At 43.5% G+C, this 17470-nt stretch overlaps 1 protein-coding gene across 21 annotated transcripts in view; it reads left to right on the top strand.

The window, feature by feature from the left end:
* LOC121866458 (protein hu-li tai shao-like) overlaps positions 1–17470 on the top strand; it is a 134810-nt gene that overhangs the window by 83331 nt on the left and 34009 nt on the right. For all 21 annotated transcript variants that reach the window (XM_042366143.1, XM_042366145.1, XM_042366144.1 and 18 more), the window contains one exon: positions 16020–16170. In XM_042366143.1, the coding sequence (XP_042222077.1) occupies positions 16033–16170 (138 nt within the window). In that variant the 5' untranslated portion in view covers positions 16020–16032. The remainder of the gene's footprint in view (positions 1–16019; positions 16171–17470) is intronic.

Genomic DNA, 17470 nt, shown 5'->3' with positions numbered 1-17470 from the left:
TTATTTAAGGCGGGGCTGCACGCGATTGACTTTGCTTATAGCTGTGTGTGTGTGTTCAGGGAAGGTTAGTGCAGGAGAAAGTGTGGCAGTGTGACGTTAAGTTGAGCATTACTGGTGGTGGTGGGGTGTGTGTTACTGCCGTCTCACCTCACTCAAGTGTTGACAATACTGGGGGAGGGGCCACGTCACCTCATGCGTCACTATACACAATACTGGGGGAGGGGCCACGTCACCTCATGCGTCACTACACAATACTGGGGGTGGGGCCACTTCACCTCACGTCACTATACACAATACTGGGGGAGGGGCCACGTCACATGCGTCACTATACACAATACTGGGGGAGGGGCCACGTCACCTCATGCGTCACTACACAATACTGGGGGTGGGGCCACTTCACCTCACGTCACTATACACAATACTGGGGGAGGGGCCACGTCACCTCATGCGTCACTATACACAATACTGGGGGAGGGGCCACGTCACCTCATGCGTCACTATACACAATACTGGGGAAGGGGCCACCACCTCATGCGTCACTATACACAATACTGGGGGAGGGGCCACGTAACCTCATGCGTCACTATACCAAGCACTTCAATATCACGGTGATCAGTAATTACTTAGCTTTCCTGACCCATTGTTATTTTTCTTCCACACTGAAGATGACAATTACGATAATCCTCAATAGTCATTAACTTTGTGTGGTTATTATTTAGTATAAACTCGTCGTTATTCAGTCTAGGAAATCAAGAGCGGGAATCCTTAAAGGCATGGTGAAGTGTTAAGCGAGTTAGGTGATCTTGTTGTCTCAGTGGATCAGTGGTATTGATCGACCCACCCAGGAAGAAAAGTCCTGATAAGATGTTGAGGTAATAAACTGGAGATATTACAGGTAAGAATTGTGTCTTGTGATGCTGGATACACCGTTCCCTTCATGGGTCTGATGAGTGAGACACATCCTGAACAGAGCCATGTGTGATAAATGTTAACACGTGGCTTCTCCATGTGATCACGGAAATTAAAACTTATATAAGGTGCTGGCAGTGTGTGGGGCTAGAGGCAGGTTTTCACAGCCACGTGATCATGGCTCTTTTTTCTCGTCAGTTAGAAACACGTGGTAAACCGTGGCTATAGCTTCGTCTTACTGTGAATCAATCATATCAGTCTTGTCTGAGGAAGTTTGGCTTACACGGTGTCTGTTGTGGCAACCCACTGTTAAACTTACACTGTACTGTCCTGTATTGGGGAATTTGGGGTTTTAGGGAATATATAAGAGCATTGCGTTATCTTAAGTTACAAATTACAGACTAGTTGTTACACTGTATTTTTTCTGCTGAAGATGAAGCTGTGTCATAAGTATTGTCAACTTCTATATTAGGAGCTCCTACTTTCACCATCACGCGCCAGAGGACGCACATCCCTTCCCACGTGTCCTACTTAGTAACGCTCGAGTGTTTTCCCACCATTATGCTGGCTTGTAATTACCTGCTATGATATAAAGTATTCATTACTAAGGAATGTGTAAAAGTGTTGACACAATAAGGACACGTAGGTAATAAAGTTCGTCTGGCTGTCATGGCAGTAGAGTGCGTTTCCATGGTAATGGCATCGAGAAGCTGAGATTGGTCAGAATTTTCCAGCCATTCATCATCCTCAATGGGACGAAGTTAAAGGTGGATGAATCGCGTCCATGGTTTGACATTTTGAATTTCGTTTATTGTAATTACAGTAAGTCACAAGATGTGTGTGTGTGTGTGTGTGTGTGTGTGTGTGTGTGTCATATAGTTGAGCTTAGGAAGGACAGGTGAATGCTCGGTCAAGGGGATATTTTAGTGCATGTTGGTGGTTTGCTCTGGAATGTGTTTCCTGTCAAATTTTCCCTCAATGTTAAGTTAACCAGTGGGATTGTGATTCATCATATGTGAGTTAAATATGAAAGAATATTTATATCTTTGTAAATTTAGAAGCTGGTGTTGCCTTAACTAAGAGCCGCTCCTTACCTTCCTAATGGCATTTATAGGGTACACTTTTTCTTTACCCATTTAGCGACACAAACACACACACACTATGTATATGTGTGTGTGTGTGTTTGTATGTATCTATGTATGTATGTATTACTGATGATTGTTTTTATCATTGTAGGATTAGCAGCAGCAGTATGGGCCAGTGAACACTGGCAGTTTAACACAGTGGGTCATAAGGTTAGGTGACCATGGTGGCGGAGACGGGTGGTGGTGGTTGGTCCACTTTATAGTATTGGTGTTGTGCTGTACAGGGGCAGGATCATCCACTGATAAGGCTGGCATATTCAGGGTAAATGATAGACTTGACTTAGTAGAAAACCATCTCTATGCATATGTTGTGTTTTGAATATTAATAAAGGTTGAGGTTTACAGTGGAGGTGTTAGTTAAGCAGCATGTGTCGCCGTCAGTGAAAGTTTCATTTTTAAATTTCCTTACTGGGTGCAGCTACTTTATTGTGCACCCCATGCCTAGCCGGTGAGCAGCTTACGTAGGAGTCTATCTCCTGGGACAAGTGACATTCCGAGCTGAGAGTGTTCAGGGTAGGGAGTCAAATGATTACAGTATCTCTGGTTCTGACCAACAAATTTTAGGGCAACAACGAGCTTAACAAGCTGTTCAGTTTGTAGATTAAATGTTCAATTACTCCGTTGTTCGTTTCCTTGAGGCTGAGTCACAACACCAACACTCAGCCCTCCCAAAGACAACGTTGAGAGAGCAGACAGTATACCTGTAGATATTTCCAAGGGCTTGCTTTAGCAGTGAACTGAGGGTAAACACTGTATAGAAACCGGTAATAAGTGGGTGATGAGATGTTAAAGACATTACAATAGCTGAGAGTAGCGCTGTCCCTCACTGGTGTACTCAACCAACCACCATAACATGTAGCTGTTATCTGGGTGTGTGTACTATGGTTCACCGGTTGCTGGACTAATGTGTTCCAGCAGTGGTATGGTGACCTTGTTTCCAGGATCCACTAAGCACAATCCTCAGTGCTCTCATGAGGTCAGATTTAATTATGTTCCCTTTAACACTGGGTATCGGTATACCGGTTTCCCAAATTCAATTAATTCTTTAGTTTTTGTGAGATAACTTAGAATAATTCTGTGGTTTTCGTTTTGCATGTTCTCAAGGTCGTCAATAAACTGTTCTCGTGTTGAAGGGCCAAGACTGGTGCAGAACGCGGTAATCTATTAGGTATATTTATGTAAACTGAATAAAATACAGTACATCAAATTGACGATTTTGGTAATAGCACAATAGTTAGCTTTATACTGTACCTTGCTGCTGCTTTAAAGCCTCTCTGTTAAACAATGTGTGAGGTGCGGGGAGCAAACACCAAGACATTTAAAGTAGGGAACATAACTTATTTGTTGTCAGTCTTAAAGGACAACTACAGTAGAGTTAAACCACTCATAGGCGTCAGGTTAATGTTGAAGTGATTTAAGGAAAAACAACAAACATGAAACTACTCAAAATTAGATTTTTTTGTGTGTTAATTAAATTTTACAAAATTAGATGTGATATGCTTGGCGACCAATGCATTTAAATTGTGCATTCAGTCTCGGTCCAGTGGTGTTAGTGGAGATGCGGTCACCCACATTCTTGGGGGTTAGTATTCATGTCCCCGATTATGACAGTAGGTTCAGTATGTACAGAAACTGAAGGTCTGTGTTGTCTCCACTCCTCCCTTCCCCTAGTGTCCCCACCCTTCCCCTTCACAGACACATCTCCCTCCGGCACACCTTCCTCCCTCCTCTTTAGGGACTCATCCTCCCTTCCACTCCCCTCCAACACTGCCCCTCCGCTCCCTATAACTCGCCCCCTCCGCTCTCTCCAACACACCCCCTCTCCCCAACACACCCCGCCCGCTATTTGAGGCCCCCCCGTGTATAGCCTGGGTGGTGGACGCTTAATGCTTTTAATTGATAACGCTGGTTCTCTCACGCCGGCCCTGATGCAACCCCATTCTTATACACACTCACACATTCTCTTCTGGTTTGTGTGTGTGTGTGTGTGTGTGTGTGTGTGTGTGTGTGTGTGTGTGTGTGTGTGTGTGTGTGTGTGTGTTCCTTTCAACCAAGCCATATTGAGGGTTATTTTTCCTGGTCTTTTTTATTACTATTTAACACCACGTACAGGAAGACGTGCGCCAACATTCTAAATTTCCAAAGTGTGTGTGTGTGTGTGTGTGTGTGTGTGTGTGTGTGTGTGTGTGTGTGTGTGTGTGTGTGTGTGTGTGTGTGTGGACCCAACACATAACCATTCCCGTCCACGACCAAGGGGTTTGTTTATTGGAGGCATTTTAGGTGGGTAGTGTTGAAGAGAGAGAGAGAGAGAGATTATTTGACCCTGCACGAAGCTAACAAGAACAATGAGGAGAACTTACTTCCTCTGTCATAATCACCTGTAGTTATGGTGGCCGTTAGGTGTGTGTGAGAGTAATTAACGGTTTATTAACAAGTATAGCCGCCATAATCTGAAAATATGTAAATGTGTCAAGGAATTTCAGCACAGTTATAGTACACAAGTGAAATTGGTTGGAATGAGGTTGTTCTTGTAGCGATTGGTCTCTCTCTCTCTCTCTCTCTCTCTCTCTCTCTCTCTCTCTCTCTCTCTCTCTCTCTCTCTCTCTCTCTCTCTCTCTCTCTCTCTCATTATTGATGTATTAATTAGAACGTTGAGGGGTTAATGGTGAGGTAGGAGTGGGAACGGAGGTGCTCATTGTGCTCGGGGCGTGGTGACGAGGGGATTTGGTGCTGGAAACAATGGTGGCCCAGATGCAGTGTGCTTGGCAGGAGAGGAATGGAAAGGGGTGTGTAGGAAGTTTTTTTTTTTTTTATAATTAGGAGGGAGGGTAGTGAAGGGGAAGGTAATGGGGTAGGTTCCCAGGAGGTGGCCGACCGCTCCCAACATAGTACACTACAGGCACACCCTCATTATGACTTCCCACCCCCCCTCGGTCACTCAACAATCACCCTCTCCCTAGCTACTCATAATGCCGCCATTTATGTGTAGTATTTAAATCAGTGTTCTTTATTTATACTCTTTTTTTTTGTACATTTTTAGTGTTAGTTTTTATCGGGATTTGTTTCATGAGGAGGGATGGAAGGCAGTGGGTGGACATGTGGGAAGACGACCTTAGTATGAGGGTCATGTTACTGGGTATTGGTCTGGGTGCTGACACTACTGGTCTGTGGAGACGAAACCTACCCAAAGAATCTGGCATTTGTGTGATAATATGAGCAACATGAGAACGTAATGAAATATTGAACAATGGATGAGCCTAGGCGTGAGAACGAGATGGCGTAGTGTACTTGTTGAGTGTTTTGGTGATGATGGATGGCGAGGGTCGTGTGTGGCCCCTGGGACCTCCTCCAACAGCAAGTGTGTGTGTCTCTCTCTCTCTCTCTCTCTCTCTCTCTCTCTCTCTCTCTCTCGTTGGCTCTGTATCTTGTCTCTCTCCACTTTGCTGCTGTTCCCTGCGCCATTCTCTCCTACATGATGTAAATGGACAATAATGTTTTGGTCGTTTCTTTTCATGCTCTTAAAATCATTTCTTTATTTTTGGCCCACTTACATGTACTGTACAGCCAGTCCCCCCAAAAGTATCGAAACCCCAAGTGTCAGAAATAATATGAAACGTCGGGTGAAGACTAACCTAACCCAACCAATACGTAAACGTGTCGTGAGATTATCGCTTGTTTTCTATTCCACATGACCCTGCCGTAACGTATCTCGACCATCGTACTGCACCGCTCTAAAACAGTGGTGCGGGTCTCCCTTGCCCCCTTCTGGTTTTGATATGTGACGACGGTGGTGTGGTGTGTTACCTCGTCTCCACTAAAGTTACCTGCTAGTCCAGCCCACTTGTTGTTCTTCCATTAGGCCATCGTCAATGCGGTTTCAGTCTCATGTCCCTTTTTTTTGTGTTTGCGATAATTAAACTGTTTCAGTATCAACTAAGGTATCTCTTCGTACTTAGTCGAGTATATGTCAGAGCTTAGATTTTCCTCGGCACAAGCGCGGGAGTTTAGTTTATAGGACACCCCTTAACGCCCTTTCTCAGATGGAGGGTAAAGCATAACAGGGCTTCAGAAGGGAAACATGAGAAGTTAATGTCTTGTGGATGGCACATGTTCCCAACGCCTGCACATGCTAACTTTGCTTCCCCCCACGCCCCCCTCCTCTCCCTTTTATTTAACAGAAATATGTTTGTATACCCGGGTGGGATCGTGCGTGGCTGGGATAACGGCAGTATTCATCACATCCTTCCCTGCCCCGCTGTCATTATGGCCTCGCCTATAGGGTAAAGTGGCAGAAAATGGTGATAAGTAAAGGTAGCGTGTATGTGTATGTAGGTGGGCTGTATGAAGGTGTATGTCATTATGTGATGATTGGTGGAGCAGAGGCTGCTCCATCAGCAGCATCAGGGCCGTGGAGAGCAGCGGTGCGTGGCGGTGACTCACCGTTGTGCGGTGGTGTCAGCCTCCCTCACAACTCCACACTGTGTTCACCATGAATCCCTGGTTGTCTCCCCATTCTACTGTCCCATCTGCTACAGTTTCCTTCGGTCTCTCTCATCACAAGTGTACATATACTGGATAATCCTGCATTATTGTACGTCGTGATCCTTGTTGTGACAGATGGAGGTAATTATAATGATTGTGTGACTAAGGTTCTGAGGTCAATTGTGTAGTGTGAGTGGTGAACAGGTGGTAGTGTGCGTGAGAGGTAATGAGTGGGAGGCTCGGTGTAGCGTCAGTCAGTAAGTAATAGTAACTGTCAAGAGATGATAAGATAACAGATGGTAGGGAGCGAGTGTGTGTAGTGAGGATGTGTAGGTTACTACACGTGGCGGGTCGCGTCAACACCTGCCTCATGCACACCTACACCAACCTCACACCCCTCCCCTTCCTGCCCGGGCTCAACCTCCCCGGTGCACGCCACGGAACAAGGCCGCTCTGACTCATTTGTTTTGGATGCTGAGGGGAGTGTTGGTTCAGCTGTCACTCTTCCTCATAAATTATTGGTTAATTCCACTAGGCGTTCGCATTAATTTTGTGTTGGAGTAAACCGAGTGTTTCTAGTTTGTTTGAATGTGAAACGGACTGTAGACCACGTATTAATTAGCTTGTTGGAGACTAGTGCAGTGGAAGTTTGGCCAGTTATAGGGTGAAGCGGTATAGTGTGTGTGTAAGGGGGGGTGGTGACTTGGTGAGTGCAGTTGAACCTGTGACCGCGAGGGTGATGCACTTGGTTCTCTGCCACCACTAGTCGGGAGTAATGGACCCCCCCCCCCTCCCTTCCCTCTTACACCGCGACCCCCACACGGCTATTGCTCCCCATCAGCACCCCCTCCTGAAGTAAGGGTACCCTGCCAACCCCTTCAGTACCCGGATATCAACCATTTTAACACCTCCCGCCTACATCTGTGCTCACGCCTTGATACTCAATCTCTCTTCTCATAAACTGCCACCCACCGATTAAACCAAAATGATGTCTTCAAGTCGTAGTGTAGCTCCATTTGGGTCCATTACGTACGGGGCATCAGGCTGAATGTGGTAATTTGTACGTAAAGATGTGTGATGATGATGCTTTAGTGCCTGCCTGGGTCGTGAATACATTAGACTGAATTTGTTTGGGTGTGATAGTTTTTGTTTGTGGGTGTGTTAGGCTGTTGGGTGTGGTAGTGTGTGTTGGGTGTGTGTGTGTGTGTGTGTGTGTGTGTGTGTGTGTGTGTGTGTGTGGTAGTGTGTGTTGGGTGTGTGTGTGTGTGTGTGTGTGTGTGTGTGTGTGTGTGTGTTGGGTGTGTGGGGTTAAAGGAGACGTCGTGTAACTGAAGGTCCCTGAGAGCTGCACTGTGGCGGCCCGCACCCTAAATCACTTCCACTTAGGTTTATGGAGCATCACTACACACCCGCTCTCTCACACAGTCCCCACTTACTCCTCCACCTCCTCCTTCTACGAATCACTCCCTCAAAAACATCCTCTAGATTCACCCAATTGAAGCCACCTTTTCACACCACCACCAGCTTGAAAATGTTTGTCCTTTTGTGGGAGTGAGGGGGCACGAGGGTTGGCGAGACGGAGGCTTTATGATGACCACCTATACTGTGTGTGTTAGATGGTGTTACTGTATACATCAATACCTAAGACGGAAGTATATATTAAAACGATCAAATAAATTATTATACTTGGCGGTTAGACTAGCAGGACTGCATGGGGGTGGGTGGGTGGGTTTCACTTTAAAATTAACCTAACCTAACCTCACTTCGGTACACTGAGTCACAGATCATTTTCTCGTTACAGACTTATAAAATGTTGTCGGTGGTGTGTGGTGTAGGACAGGACACCCGCCAACATGTAAACCAAGATGCCCGACCATCTTAACTGTAACCGAGCCAACATAGATAGTCTCACCCAGGGGGTGGAGGGGGTAGTGCTGTGGGAGTGACTCTGAGGACAGGGGGTGCAAGGTGTGGTCGTGAAGTTGTCAACATCTTCCACCAGTCCTCCCACACACACACACCTCATTCCTTGCTCCCTCCCTTCATCCGCCTCTCTCTCTCTTTGTTTTCTCAATCCCCGCTTTCCATTCCCCCTCCTCTGGTTTAACCTCCCCGCCTCACCACCGCGTGTTGCTGTGGTCTATTCCCCCCCCCGGTCAGCCACACCTGCCTTATCTGTTGACATCTCCCCGCTGATGTAGTGAGGGTTGTGTGCCGATTCTCTCCCCGGCTGCATCGTCGTCGCCACACACATCACACTGTACTCTCTCTCTCTCTCTCTCTCTCTCTCGGTGGAATGTACAGGGTAGAGTTAAGGTACAGTACACTCTAAGATAATGTACGTGTCCGTTCCTGGTAAGTGGTCCGTTCTTGCTAAGTGACTAAGTAGCCATCCCCGAGTAAGTGGATTTTCCCCCTGGTGGTTACTTTATCTGGGTTATGTTTACCCTTGAGTGCCGGTGTGCTGTATACTGACACTGCTACTTACTTAATCTTTTTTTCTGACTGTCGTTATACTCGTTGTCGGAACCTGGCTGTCTGGTGATAGTTGGCTCTGTTAATGTTCAGTGTCAGGTGTGCCACTAATGAGGTGATGTTCAGTGTCAGGTGTGTCATTAATGAGGTGATGTTCAGTGTCAGGTGTGTCATTAATGAGGTGATGTTCAGTGTCAGGTGTGTCATTAATGAGGTGATGTTCAGTGTCAGGTGTGCCACTAATGAGGATGTTTAGTGACACTAATGAGGTGATGTTCAGTGCCAGGTTTGTCATTAATGAGGTGATGTTCAGTGTCAGGTGTGCCACTAATGAGATGATGTTCAGTGCCAGGTGTGCCACTAATGAGATGATGTTCAGTGCCAGGTGTGCCACTAATGAGATGATGTTCAGTGCCAGGTGTGCCACTAATGAGATGATGTTCAGTGCCAGGTGTGCCACTAATGAGATGATGTTCAGTGCCAGGTGTGCCACTAATGAGATGATGTTCAGTGCCAGGTGTGCCACTAATGAGATGATGTTCAGTGCCAGGTGTGCCACTAATGAGATGATGTTCAGTGCCAGGTGTGCCACAGTAGGCAACAATAAATGTGAAAATTTTTGCTGAAACTCGATTCATAAAAAAACAATAAATAGTTAAAAATAAATAAATGTATATACCATAATAACTGACCTGGAGTGTAGCTACTTAACATACTTCATCCCCATTGTCCTCTAGTACTGCCTGAGCTACCACTTGTTGACGCAGACTGGGCGCCGACTACAGCCAAGGTGTCACTGTTCCGTGGTTACAAATCCGCGTAGTCAAATCTTGGCTGGCTAGCTACATTGTTATAAGTTTTAGCTGTATACGTAACTTTAGCTTACAGAGGACGATGGCTGTTTGAGGATTGTTTTTTTTTTCATGAATATGTTTCAGGTCTGGTATTTTGTAATTTTCATTTTATTGTTTTGAAGGTTAGTTAATTTTGTACAATTATGTCCCTTGTAAGTTGTAACATGTAATATTCTTGAGTACTTTTTCCAGTTGTGCTACTTGCCCTCAACCAGGCCTGTTGAGGGTCGTCTACCACCACCAGCTGGGTGAATTTGTAATCTAGGTTATGGGTTGATGTCCGTAGTATGGGAGATGTACATGGTGGGGGCTCGGACATGCTCCTGGTCACAGCACTGATGGCTGTATTATACCTTTGCCAGGAAGTTGATGAAGGAAGAATGGTGGTGAGAGTACCACCCCACACCCAAGGTACAGCCTCACAAATACTTGCATTTGTTTGAAGTTAACAGAAGGCCTGGTATTGGGTCATCGGCGGCAACACCCGTCCACCTCACAACGACTGCTGTAGTCTGAGTGAAGAATTACCCTCAAAATGCCTACACTTGGAGCCCATGTCTACTAGGTGTTTTTTCATGTTTAGCAGAACTGAAAAATCAGTGTAGCGAGGTTGTTGGAAAATAGTAGTAGAAGTGATTTTGCTTTTATGTTCAGTACTGTATATAACGTTTCTGTCCATTTGCCGTTATATTTACCGTGTAAGTTTCTCAAGGCGATGATAGTAGGCTTTCAGTTCTGCTCGTGATACCTTCTGTACACACACACACACACACACCCACCCACACACCCACCCACCCACCACGGTTCTCGACTCTGTGTAAAATAAGTGGCAGCGTTACCTGGGCAGGTGTAGCGCCTGAGTGGAAACAGTGTTGGGCTCCCGCCAAAGGTCGCTGGTTCGCGCCTGGGGCACTCAAGTTCTCCCAGCTGTGAATGGGTTCCAAACGTTGCACTTAATGGTGTAGTGGTCAACATACTCGCCACGCAAGTGAGTGACTCCGGGTTCGATCTTCGGGCAAGTTTCTTTAGTTCCGTTTACCCAGGCGTAATGGGAACCTTACATGTTAATCCATATACCGATGCAGTTGGAGAGTTGTCCGGTTTTTGGGCTCATCCTTGATAATTACCAAGTGATAAATGTGTAGGATAGATGGAAACACGAGTTACATTTGTCACTCATTACTCGTGCACCGCCTTAGTCCTCCGTCAGCAGTAGTGTTATAAGCTCATGGTTGGTTTTGGGATTAAGGTGAGTGAGTGGTAGTGGTGTGTCTCAGGTGTCGTAGTGGGTAATGCGGTGCAACAGGCTCTGCGCTGGGTCAAGGGGACGAAGCAAGTGTGTTAGGTGAGTGTGGCTACAGTTTATGGGCCACATGCGCCACACCCCAGTAGGATGAGTCTTGTCACATCGTGCAAAAAGTACTTACCTACGCAGAAGAACATTACGTAGACACACTGTACCGTCTGTCCATTCCCGTGAAGACTGTGTAATTGAGATTATGAATGTGGCACAGCAAGGAGGTCACCTATTTCTTACTTAATGTTGTTTATGGATGTGGTGAGAGGAGAGGAGGTCGGCAGTAACTGTGGAACAAAGTTAAAGTCAGTAAGAGCCGTTTGAGGAGTGGGGGGGGGGGGCACTTACTGAACATGAGAGCCCTGCTCTGGCCAGCTGTTGAAACAGGCCATTCACGAACGATACGGGAAGGTCACGCTTCACTGTACTGTACTCAGCACCGCGAGTCTACTGGGTGTGTACTTGTTTACTTGTGTCTTTAGCGAGATGGACACCATGGGGAATTGATTGGGAAACATTATTACTGTATCAAGTGGTGATGCTCTTGGTATTATCTGCTGTTTCAGGGGATTGAAGTTAGAAGTCCTAAGTGCAGTAGTAACATGAGTATTTCAAAAGCACCTTCAGGCACTACACGGACTGGTGACACAATCCTCCCGTGTTAGTCTCGTGAAGTGATCTTAAAACTAAAAAAAATGTATTTTGCACAAAAGGTATAAAAAATTACACTTGGTTTCTGTAAATAAACTGTGAAATCCAGTAGCCAGCGTGAAAACGTTGATCAGTGCAGTCTCATATAACCCGTGAATATATTGGTTTAGAGCAAAAATATGAGTGTCTGTATAAGACTTCCGCCCGCCACACAGCACAGTGTATCGGTAACTGTGGCACTTGTTGGATGATTTGCAGTTAAAAAAAAATAATAAGTGATAGGTACAGTGACCCTGCTTGTGACTCAGTGTTCACGGTGTATAGGTTAGTGGGAGGGGATGGCCGTGAGGTGCTGTGGTGTGACCGTGGCTGTGGCTTCTCAGGTTATTGAGCGTCGCTGGGAGAAACTCGGCCGTCAGTTAAAGGCAATGGTGACTGAGGGTTTCTGGTCGAGGAGCGGTAGTGGGGGTGAGAGAGGTAGGAGTGTATTGAGGGCTGTTGGCATGGCAGTGATTGATGCACACATCAGCTGCTAGAAATACATTTTGCTACACTGGTTCTCGTACTTGATCATGCTCGCCCGCCTTAAGACAATGACCTGCATCTTACATCAGTCGTTATATACCTGCAATTGATGATAACAGATTTATAGTATTATCATTGAAAGTTTATTATCACGGTGTAAGAACGTGAAAGTTAAAACTACAACAGGACTTGAGTGTTGATGGTGAAGAGGAGGTGGGTACTAGAAGGAGCGGACATATGATGTTAGGGACACTCACTTGTGTGTGTGTGTGTGTGTGACTCAAGTAGCAGCAGCACTTGAGGGACCAAGCAGCACCTCACATGCCCCGCACTCTGTCAGGGTGTCCCGGGGTTCACGTAGGGAGGCTCTGGTTGTTGAAAGGGATTAACATCCCTTTCAACATTAGTGTGGTGACGACCTGAGTGTCTGTTCGGGAGGCTCTTGTGGACGGCTGTGGTGAGGGGGTGGACGGAAATAAAGTCCACAGGAAAAAGTCACATGACTTGGTCACATTGACAACACAATATATATATGATGGCATTGCACGTAGGTTAGGTTAAGTTTTTTTTTCCGTGCCTTTTTATCTGACACTTTTCTTTTGACCTTTTTTCCTGGATTCGGTGAGGGTGGCGGACACGCCCACGCTACTTGTTCACTCAGTCGGTCTCCAAGATTTTCTGGAGGCTAATTAAATGTTTGCCACTGTGCTATATTATAGTGCTGTGAGACCAATTTTGTTTTCAGAATATTATCAAACATCTCTTATTATTTCCGTACTACAGTATACTAGTGCGAGGGAATAAGCGACAAATATTGAATTCATGGTGTATAAAGACTACAGCAGAAGGTGTAAGTAAGGGATAACAAAAGTATGGAATTTTGTGTGGGCGTCCTCATGTTACCTACCACCAGACCACACCGGACATGCCTTTGCTGCATCACATTGTTCCCTTGTCCCAGTTGTTGCCTTAATGTATCTTCCTCCTTTATCACACCTTTTCCTGGTTTATATCACGTATCTCCAATACTACACCGTACTCAAAATGACTCCAGTTGCTGTATCCTAATTGTTTATAATGACTTAGGGAGGAAGTATCATAACTGCTAAAGTAAAAGCGTGGAAATAAAATAGTGTCAAGGTGTTGAGTAGAGGCTGTCACGTGCGTCTTGCTATAAGCGAGTTAAACGTTCTGTACATGACACACTCACTTTCCTCTTCTTAAACACTTCAGTGATTATTACCGTTTCAAAATTAATAACAATGCTTATTGAATAATAGGGTGACTATGTGTCCGTCATTAAAAAAGTTTCTGTTGTACAGTATTTAAATTAAGGTAAAGAACAAAATTAACCGGCTAATCACTGTTCCTGGGAATGTCAGGGTGAAGTCACTTGTGTGGTGGTTACGGCGAGGTGCGCAGAACGTCCAGTGGATACAGTAGGTAATTATAGTCATTTTACACCTTTTGCTAGACACTTGGCCCCCATCTCACGGTTGTTTGAGCTCACGTGGTGTACTCTGCTGAATAGTGATGTCATCAGTGTGGGCGCCCCTTCCTCTCCTGTTGTTTAACCACCTGTCGACAGTGGGTCTCCTTCCCTGTTTGGCCCTTATAAAAGAAAGTGTCCAAGATCTTCACATGATATAATATTTAATAATCACACCTGTTTATTTAGCTTCTCTACCTGTGATTACTTTCTACTGTCATGAACAATTCCCACGTACACACGTACCTGCACGCTAGGTAACGTGTGCACCTGCGAGACATTTCCCATAACCTTGATGGTGGTGATATGATGCGTAGCGTTGCGTTTACTCCAAGACATGATACAGTATTATACTCGTTTAAAATCGATCTAGCGTTTTATGAGCTCCATGTACAGTACTGTAATACTGTTCAGTATATAAAAGTAACTAACGTTGTTGATAAAAATTTGCGACTAACCAACCACCTCCCCTCCCCACTCTAAAGGACAATTTACATTTGCAACCTGTTATAGGCCCCCCGCGTTGGTTTCAAATGATTGTACTGTATACATTTATTAATTTACTGTGCTGTGAAATTAACAGTTTGTGGGGCATTAGTCGAAGTATTGAGTAGCTATGAATAACAATATGTATAGTTGCTAAGAAATGTGAAGGACGGATATAAGGTCTTGCAGCACGAGTACCACACGGCGTAGTTTTGAGAGACGAGGACAACAAAAGCAGAATAAAAACAAATGATTAGATATACTAATGGTTAAAGAAAACATAAGGAAACAAGATTGATGGAAGTGTGGCAGCCGGGAGGAGTGTGGCTTGTTAGGGATGACGTTTACCAAGTTACAATTATTTCTACTGTACTGTATTTCATTTTAGAATTTCTATGTACAGTATTATTTTTGCCTTTTCGACTTAAGATCAAATCGACTTACGACCTGGTCGTCGGGACGGAACCCCGTCGTAAGTCGAGGAGAGGCTGTATATACCTGTATGTATATATATATATATATATATATATATATATATATATATATATATATATATATATATATATATATATATATATATATATATATATATATATATATATATATATATATATATATATATATATATATATATATATATATATATATATATATATATATATATATATATATATATATATATATATATATATATATACACTTGATTGCTCAGGTTTTCTGAACAATTTGTGGGAGACTTAGTGTGTCTGTTTGCAAATTAGTCCTGTATACTGAACTGTACTGTATTTAGTTGTCTTATATTTGTCAAAAGTTATATATTTTTAAAACACTTGTATTGTACTGTGCTATTTATGTAATTGACTCTTCAGAGTACAATATCCTTAAGATTGTTATCTGATATTCAACTGGTGTCAAACCTGGATATAATCTATTGTATGTTAATGGAACTTTTATACTGTATTCTGGGATTGCATATGGTATGTAGTGAACCCTCACTTTATGTGGTCAATTGAACCCACGGCGGCCCGCTTAAAGTGAGAAACGCATAAAGTGAACAACATAACATATGGGATTAATTGAAATGGAAACTAGGCCGATCCCCAAACTCCACTTTTTCAGACACAATACCTACGTTGTAGTAGAAATAACTTCTTAATTTTATGATGGTATGCACACACAATTAATAATTAAGAGAAATATCAATAATATTAGGTTTTTTAACACTTACATTAGTAGAAAAGATGGCTGGGCACACGGGGATGGGGGGTTGGTTCCGAGGCAGAGGGCAGATTATTGGCCCTCACCTGTATCAATTGTATCACTATCCACCACAGAGGCTTGCAGGGCCTCTTTGTCAAACCCCCTCAAAGTCCATATAAGTCCATATCCTCACTATCATTATCACTGACTTGGGCCGGCTGTGGTGGGTGGCTGGTGAAGAACTCGGTAATGTTTTGATGACTGGGCGACCTTGTGCGCACCCTGCTCGCGCCGCTCTCCGCGTAAAAGGGCACACACACACCGCAGAAAGCGAGCATTCCGTGTTCTGCACGGTACCTCGTAAACGTGGAAATGCGTAAAGTGGGACCGCGTAAAGCGGGGGTTTACTGTACTTCTTTTTTAGCTTAATACAGTATGTGAAGAGCTGTGTAAGCAATATCTTCCACATTTTACAAGTATTTAATGTGTCATATTCTTGGTTTCAGGTGAAGCCCCAAGATGAGTGAAGGGGTGGATCAGCAGCCAGCTAATGGCGTCAATGGTGCAGCTACACAGGAGGAGGAGGTGCGTCTCATGACTGAGGAGGAACTGGAGCGAGAAAAGATGAGACCTCCCGATATTGACCAAGATATGAAGGTTAGTTATTATGATCACCGTGTGTCATTAGTAATTACTGTGCTTTACTGTACTTGATTTGCTACTTAACACTGAAAAAAAATAAAGGAAACTTCTTCTATTCGTTGAAGATGCAAAGGCTGAGTCAAGCTCCCATAGACTTCCTGTACAGTACATTTTGTAGCTTATAAACTGGTCAGTTAGAAGTGACATTTTCTGATATTTTTAGTTTTGTACAACTGGTTAAGAGGTGGATAATACCTGGAAGTAATTCCATGTAGTTAAAGAGAAACTTAAATCATTGGATTTACAGAATTTTTTTTACAAAAAAGTTAATTGTTCTGTCGTCACACTCGAGAACCGTTTAGAGAAATGCCAAACTTTAGTGTACAGTAAACATTTTGGTTGTCTCCATGAAATTAAATGCCCTTCTTGGGTTTTATAGTAACTAGAGTGTTTGTAGATTTCGTTAATTTGATTTTTTAGAATATTACAATAACTTTTATATTATTTGGATGCATTATTGACATTTTTATTTTCTTATTGACAAGTGAAGATATTGATATTTATATCATAATTTGGTTGTACTTAAATCTTTAGGATTATAATTAGTGTATTACAGTATAACTTAAGGAAGTTCTGTACAATAATTCACCAAATACAGGTGATTATTGATAAGATGACAGCAGTGTTTATACAGTACAGTACCTTGAAATGCTTAAAATGTTTTAGTGTCTTAGTAACATAGTTGCATGTATACAAGAATACTGTATAGAATGAAGGAAGTGAACCAAGAAACTACCTAGATGCTCTTAATACAGTACCGTATCTTTTGGTTGTCAAGGAAAAATAAGCCTTAATGATGATTTAAGTACTGTACTGTATACTATACAGGGTACTTCAGTAGTTTAGTCAGAGGAATTATTATGTTCATTTAGAATTTTTTGTTGAGAAGGTTCCTCTGAGGAAGACGGTGTCATCGATTGATAAAGAGTGTCCCAACATAGTCCAGATATGACACCACTTTACTTCTTTCTTTGTGAACTCCGTAAATCATTAGTATAAACATGATACTTTGTATTATTTAAAATCTGAGCATGTAACCAGAAATGAATGTGTTAAAATTGTTGTGTTATTATGGTATTGAGACATTTTCACCCAAACTTATATTTAAAAATTAATAGTGTGTATACTTGTCAGAGGCTTGCAGTTTGATTAATTATTAGAACAATATTGACAAAGAAATGTTCATCTGGTTCTGGACTCTCCATTTTACATTCATCTGACAGGTTTATTCCAGAAATTAAAACTGTGTAAAAAC

Source organism: Homarus americanus, unplaced genomic scaffold, assembly GCF_018991925.1.
Source record: "Homarus americanus isolate GMGI-L3 unplaced genomic scaffold, GMGI_Hamer_2.0 scaffold16430, whole genome shotgun sequence".
NCBI lineage: Eukaryota > Metazoa > Arthropoda > Malacostraca > Decapoda > Nephropidae > Homarus > Homarus americanus.
This window is presented reverse-complemented; position numbering and strand designations above follow the sequence as displayed.